The sequence below is a fragment of the Capricornis sumatraensis genome, chromosome 18, assembly GCF_032405125.1.
Source record: "Capricornis sumatraensis isolate serow.1 chromosome 18, serow.2, whole genome shotgun sequence".
NCBI classification, from domain to species: Eukaryota; Metazoa; Chordata; class Mammalia; order Artiodactyla; family Bovidae; genus Capricornis; species Capricornis sumatraensis.
Window position 1 is genome coordinate 45,802,398 of NC_091086.1, and position 18,333 is coordinate 45,820,730.

Genomic DNA, 18,333 nt, shown 5'->3' on the forward strand with positions numbered 1-18,333 from the left:
TTCTTTTGTTGAGAAGCATGGGCTCTAGGGCATATGGTCTTGGTAGTTGCATCTCCTGGGCTCCAGAGCACAGGCTCCATGGTTGCAGCACACAGACTTTGTTGCTCTGCAGCATATGGAGTCTTCCTGGATTAGGGATTAAACCCATGTCTCCTGCATTGGCAGGCTGATTCTTTACCACTGAGCCACCAGAGAAGTCCCAACATTAATTAGAAATATTTGACGGCTTTATTAGTATTAAAAATGATATAAAAACTAACAATTTTGTTTGTATTTGCCTCCATTGGATAATTTTACATAGGATGTTTACACAGACTCATAATAATGTTTATGTAGAAGATAGGCATGACATAATAAAAATGGATGGAGTGAAGAAATAGTCCCATTCTCCCACTATTCTGGCATGACTTCTGTCTGAATCCAAGAGAAGATTTATTTCTAGAAGATTTGATTACCAAGGAACATCTAATGTTACACATTCCAGATAAAACGTGTATGCAGGGACTACAGGCATGAACATTTGCTATCAAAGAAATACAGTGATAAAGAATTGTGATTTTTTTATACCTAAATAAATATTCTAGTATATGTTCAGCTCAGTTCAGGTCAGTCACTTAGTCGTGTCTGACTGTTTGCAACCCCATAAACTGCAGCATGCCAGCCCTCCCTGTCCATTACCAACTCCCAGAGCCTACCCAAACTCATGTCCATTGAGTTGGTGATGCCATCCAACCATCTCATCCTCTGTCATCCCCTTCTCCTCCTGCCTTCAGTCTTTCCCAGCATTCAGGGTCTTTTCAAATGAGTCAGTTCTTCACATCAGGTGGCCAAAGTATTGGAGTTTCAGCTTCAACATCAGTCCTTCCAATGAACACCCAGGACTGATCTCCTTTAGGATGGACTGGTTGGATCTCCCTGCAGTCCAAGGGGCTCTCAGGATTCTTCCCCAACACCACAGTTCAAAAGCATCAATTCTTTGGCACTCCGCTCTCTTTATAGTCCAACTCTCACATCCATACATGACCACTGGAAAAACCATAGCTCTGACTAGATGGACCTTTGTTGGCAAAGTAATGTCTCTGCTTTTTAATATGCTGACTAGGTTGGTCATAACTTTCCTTCCAAGGAGTAAGCATCTTTTAATTTCATGGCTGCAATCACCATCTGCAGTGATTTTGGAGCCCAGAAAAATAAAGTCAGCCACTGTTTCCACTGTTTCCGCATATATTGCCCATGAAGTGATGGGACCAGATGCCATGATCTTCATTTTCTGAATGTTGAGTTTTAAGTCAACTTTTTCACTCTCCTCTTTCACTTTCATCAAGAAGCGCTTTAGTTCTTTTTCACTTTCTGCCATCTCTTTAGTTCTTCACTTTAGGTGGTGTCATCTGCATATCTGAGATTATTGATATTTCTTCCAGCAATCTTGATTCCAGCTTGCGCTTCCTCCAGCCCAACATTTCTCATGATGTACTCTGCATAGAAGTTAAATAAGCAGGGTGACAATATACAGCCTTGATGTACTCCTTTTCCTGTTTGGAACCAGTCTGTTGTTCCATGTCCAGTTCTAACTGTTGCTTCCTGACCTGCATACAGATTTCTCAAGAGGCAGGTCAGGTGGTCTGGTATTCCCATCTCTTTCAGAATTTTCCACAGTTTATTGTGATCCACACAGTCAAAGGTTTTGGCATAGTCAATAAAGCAGAAATAGATGTTTTTCTGGAACTCTCTTGCTTTTTCGATGATCCAGTGGATGTTGGCAATTTGATCTCTGGTTCCTCTGCCTTTTCTAAAACCAGCTTGAATATCTAGAATATGTATGTCCAGATAAATCATAATCTATTCAGAGCAGTCTTGGTCCTACTAGGGTTCAATACATGTTTGTGTTTCCGCTTTCAGGATATATAACCATTCCTTCGAATAGTCTCAATAGTCCTAAATCCTTTTTGAAGGGTGATTTTGATTTGGGAAGTTGTCCAAACTTATTTGAAACCAAGAGATTAGGATAATTTGTAATAAATATGATTGTTTCAGTTTCCAGAAATAAAGCCTGTGTTTCTTCTATGCTGACTAGGATGGCTTATGAGACACTTGAAGAAAAGTTCCCAAAAATGTTAAGTGACCGCTGCGTCACAGGAACAAATACTCATCTTCTCAAAGAGATTACTTTGCTGACTCATTGAATATATAATTTCTGGTATGTTGCTAAAAGATGAGTCTCATTGCTTAGAGGAACAGAGTAGGGCAGGTCTAAAGTCAGAGCTCTCGGCCAGATGGTCTCCAAAATTCCTTTCACAATTCAAATCTGTGATGCTAGGAGAAAACATGAATAGGTGAATTCATTTGACACGGGCTTAGAAGATTTCTTTGAGATCATTGAGGTTGTAGGTCAATGGTGCTCTTTTTCATCTCCATAGCTTTCATGGATTTTTTTTTTTTTTTTTGGTCCAACCCAGTGTTCCACAGGCCAGTGATCAAATGAAAGCACACTTAACCCAGTCCTCACACTCTGTTCTGTCTGCAGAGGAGCCTACCATGGATGCAGTCCTTACACGCTTGGCTTGACAAATGTGGGCATCTATAAGATGGACCTGCCTCATGGGACAGGCTGCCAACCAGTAAGTTCTGAGATGTTTGCCTTATTTCTCAAAAGACTCCTAGGTGTATGGAATCATGGATCAGATTTTTCCAGTCATCAGGACTAGAAACTATGACGCCTGTGATTAATCAAGGCCTCAATTTGACTTAATCAAATAAAAGACCATTTAAAGGAAACATTTCTTAGACAGACCTTCAGAGTCTGAGTAATACTTAATATTAGAGATGCTTTTACATTTTGTTTTGTTTTTAAGTAAAACTGAGTCAATTACTAATAAATGCATTGAAATAAATTCCCAGAGCCTTGAATCCATATAATTTCCGTATACTCATCCTTGTACTCACCTTCTGTTCTCACCCACTGTACCCACCTTTTCAGCATCAGAATCAGATACCTAATTATTCTCATTCTTTCAGATGCCATTACCCACCAAACTTGAGCCAATTGTTTCCAGGCAGACACGGAAATCAGTTTCCTTTGTAGAGTGGCCTCATATCTGATTTCCAAGAACAAAATTATCTCTTCAAAGCAGAATATCAAGTTTTTGTCCTAAGTGGGAGAAGAGTAAGGAAGGAATCTTAGTATCAAGTTAAGAAGCCCTCTTGCCTTGATTGGTACCATATGTTGCGTCAAATTGACTGTCTTGTGTTCATGTCTTGCCAAACCCCCTCTTTGTCGTTTGCAGACAATGTGCCCAGATATTTTCCGTGGTCCTTGGGGAGGAAGCCACTGCCGAGATTCTCCAGTGCAAACAATTAGGAAATGCAGCTGTGCACCAGGTCCAACTGAGTGGGGAGAGTGGCACGTGGGGGAAGGTCAGGAGGGGGAAGGAATGAGAAGAAAGGCAAATTGGAAAAAGTGGGAAAGGCAAAAGTCAAGTCAAATACAACTAGGAAGTCACTCCTCACTGAGCCAACAGTGCTTATAGCCAATGACCGCAATACCATCAGAGCATCCACCCCCTGTTAGGAAATACATCTCAGCATCTCACGCTTATCAGACCTAAGGCAGAAACACACTGTCACCCAGTGCTTCCTTAGAGGCATTCTCTCAGCTCTCCTAGCAATGGTTCTGCTACCAATATAATAGGAAAACAAGGTTGAGGGGATTATTCATCAGTTCCCAATGGAGGTCACCAATTCCCAATGCAGAAAGGGGAAAGAACACTTTTAGAAATTTCGAAACTCCAGTCAGGAAGTTCCCCAGGGACTCAGAATACCAGCCAAAGAGTATTTGTCAAAACAGAAGGTGGTTCCTGAAGGCTGTTGACATGTCCTCAAAAACTGTAAAGACCTTCTCACCAGGAAAGCTGTTATTCATCAAATGCATTGTTATTTACATTCTTTACCGCTTCCTCACATGAGGGAGAGGAGGCCTGGAAGCAGCCTGAGTTCTTGACTTGTCAGCAAGCCCCACCCCATGCTTGTCATCACAGGGCAGGACCCTTTGGGTGACTGCTCCCAAATAGCACTGGAGAAAAGCATGAAGTTCTCCTGCCAAGAGCTCTTTGATGAAACAGTGTGAGTCACTGGGCTGAGAAGAAGAAGGTAAATGGAAGCCTTAAAAATCTGCTTTGAAAGTAAGAAAATTCAGTCCCCTTAAAATTCAGATGGGATAATGGTGGAGGTGGGAGGCTGAAAGCATGAGCTTTAGAACAAGATGTTATAGTCACAGAACAAAACCGTGAGGAAGTTTTAAACTTCACTCAAATTCTCCTTCTGAAAGATGAAGCTCCTGTTTCTCATCTATGAAATGTAGACAGCAATATCTGCCCCTGTGGCCCCTTATTCCAGGCCTTCATGAGACCAAGGAAGAGAACTTTTAGAACTTTTTCTTAATGGGGATGCCTTTTTAAAAAATCTTTGGGCTGTACCACACAGCATGTGGGATCTTAGTTCCCTGACCAAGGATCGAACCCACAGCCCCTGTGTTGGCAGCATGGAGTCTTAACCGCTGGAACACCAAGAAGGTCCCAGAAAGAGAGCTTTTGTAGAGTCAGGCAGACTGTGGCAATGCCCAGGACTACTATGCCTGCACCTCACCTCCATGTGGCACCAAAAACTAAAATCAGTTGGCTGAACCTCACAGATGTCCATCCACCTGCAAGTGCATCAGCGCAGATACTTGGAGGCAGGAGACATGGTCCTTCCCTTCCCTCCTAGCTCGGTGTCCCTCTCTCTTCATCCTCTGCCTCCTCCCTCTTTTCAGCCTTCTCTCTGCCAGGCCAACTTGAAAATACGACGACCCCAGGGTCATCTCTCTAGTGGTCTCTGGAGGCTAAGTGATAGTGACAGACAGACATTTCTGCCTCTTGGAACTGTGGTCTTCGGCACATCTGAAGTCAGCTTCTTTCTTCACTCATATCTTCAAGAGACAAGACTAATACCCTCTCTTTATACAAGAAGTGATATCAGCCTCCTCTAGAGCTATTAGGCTTGAGAAGCGTTGGGTCTTTGCTATAAAAAAGCATATTTATATATCTTTGTAAATACATCCCAACATATAAATTACTTGGCATAGAGAAGTTTCCAGGTCCTCTTAGAGTTCACTCACTGAACACATAAAGGTGCCAGGTTTGACAGGGGGCATTTTTTTCACCTCAGCAGGATGTCACCTCTCCCCTCATCGGTCTGGGAAAGAATCCAATATGTGTGTGGTAGAGTTCATTCTCTCCTCCACCCCCTCCTCAGGATGTTTTCTTTCCAGCTGTTCATTTCAGTCCCTGAATGTCAGATATAGCTTGGGATGAAAAGCGCCTCTCAACCCACTGCCCACATAATGTTCCTAACCTCATACTGATCACATCATTTCTCTCTTTCTTCTTTTGCAACACAAGCTCCTTTTTCCTTAAAAATTGTTCTTTCTTGGCTCCCCACTCTTGCTTAACTCTTTGTGTGCGTGCATGCTAAGTCACTTCAGTCGTGTCCAACTCTTTTTGACCCCATGGACGATAGCCCACCAGACTCCTCTGTCCATGGGATTCTCCAGGCAAGAATACTGGAGTGGGTTGCTATGTCCTCCTCCAGGGGATCTTCCTAACCCAGGGGTGGGACCCACATCTCTTATGTCTCCTGCACTGGGAGGCGAGTTCTTTACCGCAAGTGCCACCTGGGAAGCCGAACTCTTTCTATCCCACCAGATAAAATGAAAACACTTCCCTCTTTATGCCATTTCCTGGATAAAATCCAGGAGAGCAGTCCCTCTCCACCTGCTTGATGTTGTCATGATGACACCACTACACCAGGTCTCTCTCCAGAGGTGGCCTGACCTGGGCTTACAGCAATGAGCCAATGAAGGAAAAAGCCAGTGACAGCTGATGACTCACATTGCTGAACTTGTGCACAGTGGAGGAAGAATTTATAAAAAGTCTAGCACAGGTTCAAGCAAAATCTTCTTCATGGTTTGTTTTGTCCAAATTTAAGCCATTAGGGTTGATTTTGCTCCACATTTGGATTTCTCAAGTGACAAATGGTCTTGCTAAATTCCCAAATTATATCCTTTGAACATATGTATAATTCATTCTCTAAGGTCATCCTTGGTTGTTTTCTTTTCCTTTCTGAATACAAATAGAAAATTTCAATCTCCAGGGGCACATATTCATTTGTCTACTATATCCTGCCCATCAAACAGTATCAGTTCAGTTCAGTTCAATCACTCAGTCGTGTCCAACTCTTTGTGACCCCATGAATCGCAGCACGCCAGGCCTCTCTGTCCATCACCAACTCCCGGAGTTCACTCAGACTCATGTCCATCGAGTCAGTGATGCCATCCAGCCATCTCATCCTCTGTCGTCCCCTTCTCCTCCTGCCCCCAATCCCTCCCAGCATCGGAGTCTTTTCCAATGAGTCAACTCTTCACATAAGGTGGCCAAAGTACTGGAGTTTCAGCTTCAGCATCATTCCTTCCAAAGAAATCCCAGGGCTGATCTCCTTCAGAATGGACTGGTTGGATCTCCTTGCAGTCCAAGGGACTCTCAAGAGTCTTCTCCAACACATCAATTCAAAAGCATCAATTCTTCGGCGCTCAGCTTTCTGCACAGTCCAACTCCATAAATGATGCTAATAAGTGTACTTTCTGGTTTCGATATACCTTTCATTAATTCCCTTCTTCAAACCCTGAGCCATCGATCCCAGTTCACCAAAGATCAGGGAACGCTGTTGAGCAAGCTTTTCCAAACATCGTATGTAGCCTAAAAGTATGTTTGGGGCCAGGTCATGTTTTTCTCACTTTTTAAGAGCTGAAGTATAAACTATATTTATGCTTCACTGTTGATGGTGATAACTGAAGGTTTCTATTCCTTACCTCTAGCTTTCAGGAGACAGGACCACATCCATGCCTCTCAGCAAGCATCATGATGGTAGATGGTGACTTGCCTCCCTGACTGCTTTCACCAGAGATCCCCATCACACTCATATCTCCCTCTGCCTTTCTTCTGCTATTCACAGATGTGGGTTTAGATTCAGAGATTATGTGGTGCTATCCACCAAACTACAGATGTGGATAAAAATTCTGAAGGTTCTCATATATGGACACACTAGTTCTGGGACATTTGCTATTCCAGAGGGGACTGCTTCCTCTCCCCTGAGACAGTGGATGAAAGTTACATGACTGTAGTACTTTCCTCTTTAGAATTCTCATTGTTCTATAAACATATTTGTTGGTGGTGGTGTTCAGTCACCAAGTCGTGTCCAACTCTTTACGACCCCATGGACTGCAGCAGGCCAGACTTCCCTGTCCTTTGCCATCTCCCAGAGCTTACTCAAACTCATGTCCATCGAGTTGGTGATGCCATCCAGTCATTTCATCCTCTGCCATCCCCTTCTCCTCCTGTTTTCAATCTTTCCCAGCATCAGGGTCTTTTCCAATGAGTTGGCTGTTTGCATCAGGCAGCCAAAGTATTGGAGTTAATATATAAACATACTTACTAACCATAACGACTGAGATACTTTGTAGTTTTAAAATGGTATATCAGATTAAGTGGCAATACAAAGTAAACAGTTATTTCCAAATAAATCAAATCCACATAGCAATTACATCTGAATTAAATCTACTGTGTCAAGAGAACTGGCTTCCTTAGGTGAAACAGCCATCTATCCCAGACTCAATGATGCTCTGGGGTGTTTCTTCCCCAGATGGAAATGACTGAAGTGGTTTGTTTACACCTTTGTGGCTAGGCTAGTCTTGCTGCTCAGAACAAAGCACAAGTTGTTCTGACAATGTTTCCCTTTCAGAAGCCTATATACCCATATGCTGCTTTGCTGTATCTTGAGGGACTCTTGTCAATATACTATCCTGGTTTCTTTTTTCCTATGTTTCCCCCCATTCTTCTGGATGCCTTTCTCACATCTTCAAATACTGTGTTGTGTTTTGTTTGCTTGTTTATTGCAGACTGCTGTCAAGCTAAAGACCAGTATATTGAACAATTCAAAGATACTCTGAGCACTTCTGTGGCCAAATCAATTGCCGGATTTTTTGCAGAGCCAATTCAAGTAAGTGTGTTAACCTTAAACATTAACTGAACTCAGTTGTAAATTATCAGTTTTAACTCATACATTCTAGTGACTTCCAAATTATTTAAGTGATCACTGTTATGTCCCTCTATGCCATTTTCTTCATCCCCTTGAAAAAAAAGGCCCCTGGTTTTCAACTGACCTTTAAAAGTCCATCTTCTGTACTCTTAGACTGAACAGACAGATAGATGAAACTACTGAATTTGTAAATCTGTAAAAATAGAAAACCCCAGCAGTTTTCAGTTGCTTATTACCCACACTGTCAGGGTGAGCCGTTCTGTAATCTTACTAAATCCCCTTAATCTATTTTTCTCTACTCTCAGGAAAGACCACATTTGCAACCATTTCCCAGAAGGCATGGCATTAAGAGGAATGGCTCTTCTTTTCACCCATAGTTGAAACGTTTCTAGAAACGGTTTCAAAAAATGATAGCATCACTAATGCTAATATTGATCATGATCTGTCTTCAGTTGTTTTTTTTTTTTTTTTTTTTTCCAAGGCCCTATGCTGTTATTCTAGGTCTTCTTGGTTTGGTCTTTTGCAGGGGGTGAATGGTGTTGTTCAGTACCCGAAGGGGTTTCTAAAGGAAACCTTCGAGCTGGTGCGCGAGCGGGGAGGCGTGTGCATTGCAGATGAAGTGAGTGGCCACGGAGGAGGTGTGATGGAGCCAGGACAGGAAAAATTCAGGGAGAAACCTCTAAACCCTGCTCTGCAGTCCAGGCAGAAAGCATCTACTTGCAGATTCCAAGATGAGGGTATAAGTTAATCTTTGACTCATTGACTGACTAGTTCATGACTAGACTAGAACATCAATGTCCCAAGTGAAGTCTATCAAATAAGTTAGCAGGCCTAGGACGTTGCCATTCCTCAACATACTTTTAAAATTCCTATTTGACTCAGCTTAAACTTAGTTTAACCTCACAACCAAGTTTTCATCTTAACTTTTGCCAAAATAGTATTAGGCAGACTGGCAGCATTCATCTCACCTTAATAACAAAATCTGTTTGGAAATCACACTTAGAAAAAAAACAAAGTCCAGCCTCTAAGAAGAGGGCCATAATCACAGATATTTGAAAAGTAGTTCCAGGGACTCCCCTGGCAGTCCAGAGGTTGTGGATCCCACCTCAATTACAGGGGCCATGGCTTTGATTCCTGGTCAAGGAACTAAGATTCCACATGTCATGCTGTACAGCCAAAAAAAATTGAATTGAATTGGGGGCAAAAAAGTGAACTGAAGTTCAAGATAGTTAATTTGCCTGTCAAGATCAGGCAGCTAGTAGGGACAGAGCCAGAACTCACACCCAGACTCAAAGACCACACTAACCACTGGGCAACCCACCTTTCAAGAATGATCGAACTGTGGTGTAGAAAGACAAAGGGTGGCAGCAAAGGCGGGAACAGAAGAAACTCCTGAGGGCAGAGCCAGTGCTGCACCCAGGGATCTCACATGCCTTCTTAATCAGCTAACCTTGGCTTTCCCTTCTATAAAATGAGGAATTTGGAATCTTCAATAAGGGCTTCCCAAGGTACTGCTAGTGGTAAAGAAGCTGCCTGCCAATGCAGGAGACATAAGAGATGCAGGTTTAATCCCTGGGTTGGGAAGATCCCCTGGAGGAAGGCATGGCAACCCACTCCAGTATTCTTACCTGGAGAATTCCATGGACAGAGGAACCTGGAGGGCTACAGTCCATGGGGTTGCAAAGAGTCAGACACTACTGAAGCGACTTAGCATGGGGCCATATTGGGCCATCAGTCTTTCCTGGTCTGGCGTGGGCTGGATTTAAGTTTGAAATTGACCGCTTTTAGGCAAGGCATCCGCACACATAGTTCCCACTTCAATTCATAGAGGTGGACCTAGCCTGCTTCTCTCATGGCTATGTGCTTCTTACCTCCTAAGGCCTTTGAGTTTATGAAACTTAGAATGAGTCATCTCTGTTCAACTGAAAGATTCTATGGAACTGACACCTCCTAGATGACTTACATGGTTTATGGCCCTACATAATTTCATGTATTGTCCAAGCAATCTGATTTTTTCTACCATTTATTTATGGTACTTAGATGAAATAAAAAATGAAAATAGACAGGCAAGTTGGATGGATTTGCCATGAACTCTTCTTACATTCTCTCTTTTGGGCAACTTCATCAGCTTGTGTTCAGGGACTCAAAACTAGGAGACTCAGGATTCGAGCCCAGGTCTGTCTGACTCTCACATAAGTTCTTCTCCTGTGTTGCTCACTCTTATCTAATTGTAACCCCCAAATCTGCCTTTGCAACAGCACCTTGGAGAGAGCAGAAAAATAATTTTAAAAAAAAGTCTGAGAAGGACCTTTACTCTTTCAAGAGCATTTCAGAATCAGCTTCAAGTGCCTACACCTCTACCCCAGAAGTGCCGCATGTATAGAGAAAGAGAGAGAGACAGTCCAAGAGACTGAGAACCAGAGGGAATTAAGCACCCATCACCAAAAAAGGCTCTGGCAGAAATTTGCATGGGAATATTTGTGTGCATTTATTTAGTTAGGCACTTCTGCCACATTTTAATTCATTCTACAAACACTTAGTGTCTACTTTTATCAGGCACTCTGCTAGATATTATGGATAAAGAGAAAAATGAGATACAGTCTCTGCTATTAGACATGCGGGTGTATGCATTGCTAAACACTGCAGTCACGTCCGACTCTTTGCAGCCTTCTATACTGTAGTCTGCCAGGCTCCTCTGTTCATGGGATTCTCCAGGCAAGCATACTGGCGTGGGTTGCCATTTCCTTCTCCAGGGGATCTTCCCGACCCAGAGATCTAAACCACGTCTGTGTCTTCCGCATTGGCAGGCGGGTTCGTCACCACGAGCGCCACCTGGGAAACCCTATTAGACATGTACTCTGGTGATAACAGTCCAAGGTGAGAGGTTCTGATGGCAGCCTAGGTGCCTTGTAGGAAATTCCTAGCCCAGATAGTGAGGAAACCATGTTTTGAAGAGCAAGAGGCGTTAGCGAGAGACAGAGCAGGGAAAGGGCCTTCTAGGAAGAGGAAACAGCACGAACAGAACAGCTGCGGTCAGCTTAGTTCCGTCCGGAGTTAACCGGCTTTACTGAGTCCTGCTCACGACTGATTCTCAGGAAGAAAAGGATCCGCCTGTCTGGGCTGAATGGCAGACGCCCCAGCGCCAGTCTGCTTGCTGTAATTACTGCCTCATCCAGCATGGGGCAGACGCAGCCTTCCCACAGAGGGGCCTTATTCAGGGTTGCTAATCACAGCAACCTTTTTCACATGCATTATTTATATAACCCAGTGGCACCCCACTCCAGTACTCTTGCCTGGAGAACCCCACGGATGGAGGAGCCTGGTGGGCTGCAGTCCATGGGGTCGCTAAGAGTTGGACACGAATGAGCGACTTCACTTTCACTTTTCACTTTCATGCATTGGAGAAGGAAATGGCAACCCACTCCAGTGTTCTTGCCTGGAGAATCCCAGGGACGGGGGAGCCTAGTGGGCTGCCGTCTATGGGGTCGCACAGAGTCTGACACGACTGAAGCGACTTAGCAGCAGCAGCAGCAGCACCACAACCCTGTGATGTATTGCTATTAAGTGTTTCCACTCAACAGAGCTAACATAGGTCCAGAGGAGTTAAGAAACATGTCTAGAGTCACTAGCAAATGGCTTTTGGTGCCTAAAAGCTCAGGCATGGTGCTTTTTCCATCATAGTACAAGGATGGTGGTGATGATGATGTTAAGGAGAAGATAGAAGAGAAGGCAAGACACCAGAGGGTCAGGAAAACCAGCATTTCTCAGAAAGTTCCCGGTGATTTCGGATTTGTTTCCATCAGGTGCAGACAGGATTTGGAAGGCTGGGCTCTCACTTCTGGGGCTTCCAAACACACGGTGTCCTGCCAGATATTGTCACCATGGCTAAAGGGATTGGGAATGGCTTTCCCATGGCAGCAGTTGTGACAACTCCAGGTAGGAACCACGGGCAGTTTGTGTCTGCTTCTGGGTCCCCTGCATCCCTAATCGTAGAAAACATGTGTATTGTACCTAGTGTGGGCTGGGGACCATCATGGAAACTACACATGCATTTCCCAAGTAATGTTAAAGGGAAACAGTCTTTTTGCCAGACTGTGGAAGAGATGGAAGAAAACCAGCCCTTTTTGCTCTTTGCTATAGGGAAGACCAATTCTCCCAGCCTCACACTGAGATGTAGGGTTCTACTACATTGACAAGGTCTAGGCAAATATGCCTCGGAGAAGGTGATGGCACCCCACTCCAGTACTCTTGCCTGGAAAATCCCGTGGACAGAGGAGGCTGGTAGGCTGCAGTCCATGGGGTCGCTAGGAGTGGGACACGACTGAGTGACTTCACTTTCACTTTCACTTTCATGAATTGGAGAAGGAAATGGCAACCCACTCCAGTGTTCTTGCCTGGAGAATCCTGGGAACGGGGGAGCCTGGTGGGCTGCCGTCCATGGGGTTGCACAGAGTCGGACACGACTGAAGCGACTTAGCAGCAGCAGCAGCAGGCAAATGTGCCTAGACAAAAACAAAAGCAAAACCAAATCCAACACAAGGGATCATGTTAACCAACCTGAAGCCTGTTAAAGTTTAAAGCTAAAGTTTCCAAGGAGTCATATTCTTGAAGAACACTCCAACTTAGTCTTGCCATCCCAATAAGCTATAGACTCAACCTCCAGAGTGATAGTTTTCTCTGCTGATCATCAACAACTAAATACAATACAATCTCACTTAGCTAAACAGTCTATAAAATGAACATTAGAATTAATTTTATTACCCATTTTAGTGAACTTTTACAGAGAATACATTTATGAACCACTTATTATTGAAAGTCTTAAGATTATTTCATTTATTTTTCCCACCAATAGCAAGCACACTTGAGAAACTCCAAAGGATAATTAAGTGCCTTGTAATATTTCAGTGCTTTTATCAAATGAGGAAAGATGGTGTTGAAGGTGAACTATAATGAACCGAATATATATTTTCACCCTCAAACTGTCTGGAGATTGTTATGAAATCCTTGCTATGAGAGTTTTAAAAAATATTTCCTTCTTAGTCCCAGGAGTGGAAGACAGAAAAAAGGCTAACTAATGAGGATTCATGTAAGTTCCCATAAATCAAGTTTTAAAGTACTTTTCAATTCACACAACACATTGAAGGTTTTATTAGTAAACTTCTCATGGAGTAAATAAGCAATTTTTCCTTCTCTATTGTATTCATCAGCTTGGTCTATCATAACAAGATATTGCAGGCTGGGTAGCTTAAACAACAGACATTTATTTTCCCACAGTTCTAGAGGCTAAAGTCCAAGGTCAAGATAAGAGCCCAGTTGAGTTCTGGTGAGATCTCTCTTGCAGATGACCCTCTGGCTGTGTCCTCGTGTGTCCTTCTCTGCAGTGAGAAAGGGCTCTGGTCTCTCTTCTTCTTATGAGGGCACCAATCCTATTGGATTAGGGCTCCACCCTTATGAACTTAGTTGCCTCTAGGGAGTTGCACTGGGGGTTAGGGCTTAAACATATGAGTTGGGGATCCCTGAGGAGAGAGACAGTTCCATCCACAACATCACTATCTGGTGAGTGACGAATGAATTGGATGCCATGAAATACATTGTAAACACCTTTCTACAACATGAAAGTAAATATAACCCAAGTGGCATGATGAGAAATTATAGATGCGTCACTCTTTATCCACCTTTTATTTTCTCCCCCTAGAGATTGCCAAGTCCTTAACCAAGCACCTGCTTCACTTCAATACCTTTGGAGGGAACCCCATGGCCTGCGCCATTGGTTCAGCCGTCCTTGAGGTACGTTCCAGCAGCTGTGTCAACATCATTCATTTCACCAAACAACTACTTCAAAACTACACACATATTATCAGGACTCTACCACATGACATAATTAAAGTGGAGAGTTAATTCCTAGCCCATGAATTTAAGTTTAGATTTCCAGTTATTATTCTGCTCCCTCTCCCTTTTTTTGAGATTTACTATCAGTGCTTCATGTATTGGATATGAAATAATATATAATAAACCTCACACACATGGGAAACATAAGAATTCCCCCAAGTTTCTTTTGTGATTTGATTGGTGTTTTATGGATGGTGACCAATGGCAATTTTTGATGTCAGCTGAACTTTGGTCCTGTCCTGTATATGCTTCCTTACATTTGTTCTACTGTCGTAAAAGAAAAGACAAAAGAGCAAATGACTTCTCTGCAATTCTAACTAGGTGATTCAGCTGTGGTTCAGCATTAGCCCATTGATTTTTGCCTGTGGTCTCATCTGTTGGAAAAGGTTTGCATAATTATATGACTAATAGCACTTGATGCTAGTGGTAAAGAACCCCCACCCACCCCTGCTAATGCAGGAGACATAAAAGATGTGGGTTCAATCCTTGGGTCAGGAAGATCCCCTGAAGGAAGCATGGCAACCCGCTCCAGTACTCTTGCCTGGAAAATCCCTTGGACAGAGGAGCCTGGCAAGCTGCAGTCCATAGCATCACAAAGAGTCGGACATGACTGAAGGGGCTTAGCATGCGTGTATTATATGCATAATAGTGCTTGCTTAAATAAGTGTAACATAGTTTCTGAAAGACTGCACAAGAAATTATTAACAGTGGTTGTTTGTGGGGAGCGAAACTTAGTGGCTGGAGGACAGGGATCAGTGAGGCTCATTCTGCTCTTTGCTTCTGTACTTTGTGATGTTTGAACAAAGCACGTTTCGCTTATTCAAAAAAAACAAATTTAAAAGTATTTTTCAATAAAAATAAGTAAAAGCTGCTCTTTCTAATTAAAAAGTATATTCAAATATGACTAAATCTCAAAAAAGAGAAAGTGTGGGTAGGATGTGACATTTATTTCATTCTGTAGAAATGCCAACGAGTGTTCTTTAAGTGCTGTGTCCCCTCAAACCATTTAGCAGGTAGGATGGAGGTCAACACGGAGCTCTTAAAAATGTCAAGTTCTGCCTTCAGTCATGCGGTTACTATCGGCTGGTTATAAGTATAGCGGACTGCTCACATGTGGTCCAGAATCACACATCTCTTACTGTATAGCTCAGGGAACTCTGCTCAATGCTCTATGGGAGCCTGGATGGGAGGGGAGTTTGCGGGAGAATGGATACATGTATATGTATGTCTGAGTCCCTGTGCTGTTCTCCTGAAATGATTACAACATTGTTAATCAGCTCTAGTACAAAATAAAAAGTTTAAAAAAGAAAAGAATCACAGATCTCTGCTGTGAGCGGAAGTAGGTGAAAATCCTTTATTATCTCAGGTGCCCTGACTCTGGGCCCACACAGAGCCCAACATTAAGATGACTCTCTTATTTTTCCTAAATGTTTACCCGCTCCTGAAGATGAGAAGGGTATGAGGGAAGCTTTCCCTCTACCAAGCCTTTTTTTCTCCCTACAGCAGATCTTTCTATGAGACGAGGTATGGCCACATGACTTTGGGTTCCATTTGTCTGGTCAAGTTTTGTAAACAGGTCACATACATTTATTTCTCAGTCCCTTTTAAACTGTTTAAATGGAAAGTCATTTGGGGCTTTCTCTCAACAGGTGATTAAAGAAGAAAATCTACAAGAAAATAGCCAAGAAGTTGGCACCTATATGTTGCTGAAGTTGGCTAAGCTGCGGGATGAATTCGAAATTGTAGGAGATGTCCGAGGCAAAGGTCTCATGATAGGAATAGAAATGGTGAAGGATAAGGTAGGTGGTGATCTATCGGTCTCTCTGTAGCTTCTTGGGGCAGCAAGAGTTAAGGCAGGAAGACTTGGCTACAAGCTCATTCATTGAGATAGAGCAGGCAAGGGCTGCAAGACTCAGTGAAGCTCATTAGAATTGAGTAGAGAGTCTTGGGACTTCCCCAGTGGCCCAGCAGTAAAGAATCCACCTGCCAATGCAGGAGGCACGGGTTGGATCCTGGGTTAGAAAGATCCCCTGGAGGAGAGCATGGCAACCCACTCCAGTATTCTTGCTTGGAGAATCCCATGAACAGAGGATCCTGGCTGGCTCAAGCCTATGGGGTTGCAAAGAGTCAGACGCAACGGAAGCAACTGAGCATGACAGAGAGCATTGAGTATAAACATGGAGAGTTCTACAGGAGTAAGGAGGAGAGTTTGAAAAAGAGTAGGCAAAGAGCATCAGCAATGACTGACTATTTCGCATTAGAAATACAAAGAAGGGGAGAATTATTTGGGGAGGGGCAGGAAGCCCAGAGAGCTAGTAGCAGGGAAAAGGGCCAGGAGAAGGCTGTGGTGATGCTTTGGGTGAGAATGTTAAAGATTTATAGGGTTTTGTATTTATTTGTGAATGGACTTTAATCTCTCAGGGAACCAGGTGGAATGTGACTTTCTGATGACATACGCCACTGTGACCTTAAACTCAATATGACGACAACTGAATTTAGTATTTTCCCTTAAGCCAGTGATTCTTCCCAAGGTCACTGTTTCTGTTCCGTATCTCCACTCTTCTCCCAATTCCCCAGCCTCAAAACCACCGAATAATCTGTGGCTCCTTCTCTCTCCTTATTTCTAATGTCAAGTCTTATTGATTCTTTCTTCACCATGTTTCTCAAATCTTTCCCACAGTTCCTGCTGCTGCCCCTAGGGTCCATGTCAGTAGGAAACCGTCCCAATCCTCCATAAAAGTAAAATCTAGATCCTCAGAGGAGAGTGACAGCAGGAGAAGGCTGGCACGGGAAGGAACAGTCAGATTGATGCCTTCCCCCTAATTCTTATCCATGGGAGATGTCTTGCTGTTTGCTCTCACCATACCATCCTACTTTAGAAGGTCTGAAGCTCAATTCTTTCAATGTTCAGCCCAGACCATGGATATAAGACTTTTCCCTTAACACCACACAGCAGAGACAGTACAAGGCTGGAATGTTTAATTAAGATTTGAAAGCTACGGGAAGACAGCAGAAAAATAAGAGTACTGTAATATAAGAGCAGGCCCTCGGGCTCACAAGCTGTGACACCCACATCTTCAGCTTGGGGCCCTGTCAAAGGCTGTTTTAAAGTTCAGACGAGTCCATTCCGGTCCTCTCCCAACCCAGGAGCTCCCTCAAGGATATCTAGTCTCCTCAAAGCCCAGAATCCCCCGAGGAAAGCCCCATGAGAGAGGAGGCACTCCTCCCTTCCCCGCTAGTCCAGACCCAATTACTGTGTGCTTTAAGACTTGTGGACAGAGACATTCATTGTCCTGGTAAAACATCAGAATTCTCCCAAATGGCCATTGGTACCAAACAAGCTAAGTGATGGTACATCCATACTATGTGGCACAGAAATATGTGTGACATGGGAAGATGTGCAGACTGCATTATGGATAAAATAAGACAGGCTATAAAATAGTGTATATAGAATGAGCTCTTTTCCTCTTCTCTCTGCCCTTCAGTAGTTGTAAGCATGGGGTCTGAAGGAACTTCTCTATCGCTAATTCTATCCATTGTCCCCTCAATGACAGTACATTCAAATACTGCTCAAACTTTTCCCCAGTCATGGAATATGGTACTCTCTTCTCTGTATCTAGCTTTGGAAATCATAGCCTTTTTCAAGATCTGACTCTTCCCCACACCTCCTCCTTAAAGCTTGCCTTTGCTTTTCCTGTCTAAAGCGGCTCCAGCCTTCAGAGACTCCCTCTCCTACTCCCTATCTAAAGAGCTCCTTTGAAAGGATCTTTCGAATCATGTACTTGTTGACTCAATTTTCAAGTATCAATATCTTCTTTTCCTATGTAAACTATATGCTTTTGAGGCCAGGAAACACACAGATGGTGAGCACTTTACCAGTGTTGATTGATTGATTTCAGGCCCCTGCAACACTTCAGACCACTTTCATGTAATTGAAACAGTACAGAACTTGGCTTTGATGCTGTATTGATGTATATGATGTCTTGATGCTGTACAATATAACCCAGATTTAAAACTTCCATGTGCTGTTGGTAAGGATGTGAACTGGATACAGCCCTTTGGACAGAAATTCATCTGTGTCTATTAAAAGATTAAATGTATACATTTTGACCTAGCCATTCCACTTATAGAGATGTGTCCTAGAGAAATATTCACAGATGTGTGTAGATATAAATAAGCAAGGATGTTTGCAATATTGTTTATGAGCATAAACAAAAATAGAAAACCACACATATGTCCAAAAACAGGAGATAAAGCAAATTGCTCTACCAACAAGAGACAAAATACTAGGCAGTCTTTAAAAAGACTAGGTCCATG

At 43.1% G+C, this 18,333-nt stretch overlaps 1 protein-coding gene across 3 annotated transcripts in view; it reads left to right on the forward strand.

The window, feature by feature from the left end:
- AGXT2 (alanine--glyoxylate aminotransferase 2) overlaps window positions 1-18,333 on the forward strand; it is a 44,963-nt gene that overhangs the window by 15,733 nt on the left and 10,897 nt on the right. For 2 of the 3 annotated variants that reach the window (XM_068990557.1, XM_068990559.1), the window contains 7 exons: window positions 2,525-2,618; window positions 3,285-3,378; window positions 7,988-8,088; window positions 8,654-8,746; window positions 11,931-12,063; window positions 13,823-13,914; window positions 15,666-15,815. In XM_068990557.1, coding sequence (XP_068846658.1) covers window positions 2,525-2,618; window positions 3,285-3,378; window positions 7,988-8,088; window positions 8,654-8,746; window positions 11,931-12,063; window positions 13,823-13,914; window positions 15,666-15,815 — 757 coding nt within the window. The remainder of the gene's footprint in view (window positions 1-2,524; window positions 2,619-3,284; window positions 3,379-7,987; window positions 8,089-8,653; window positions 8,747-11,930; window positions 12,064-13,822; window positions 13,915-15,665; window positions 15,816-18,333) is intronic. The other variant, XM_068990558.1, reaches the window with a different exon arrangement.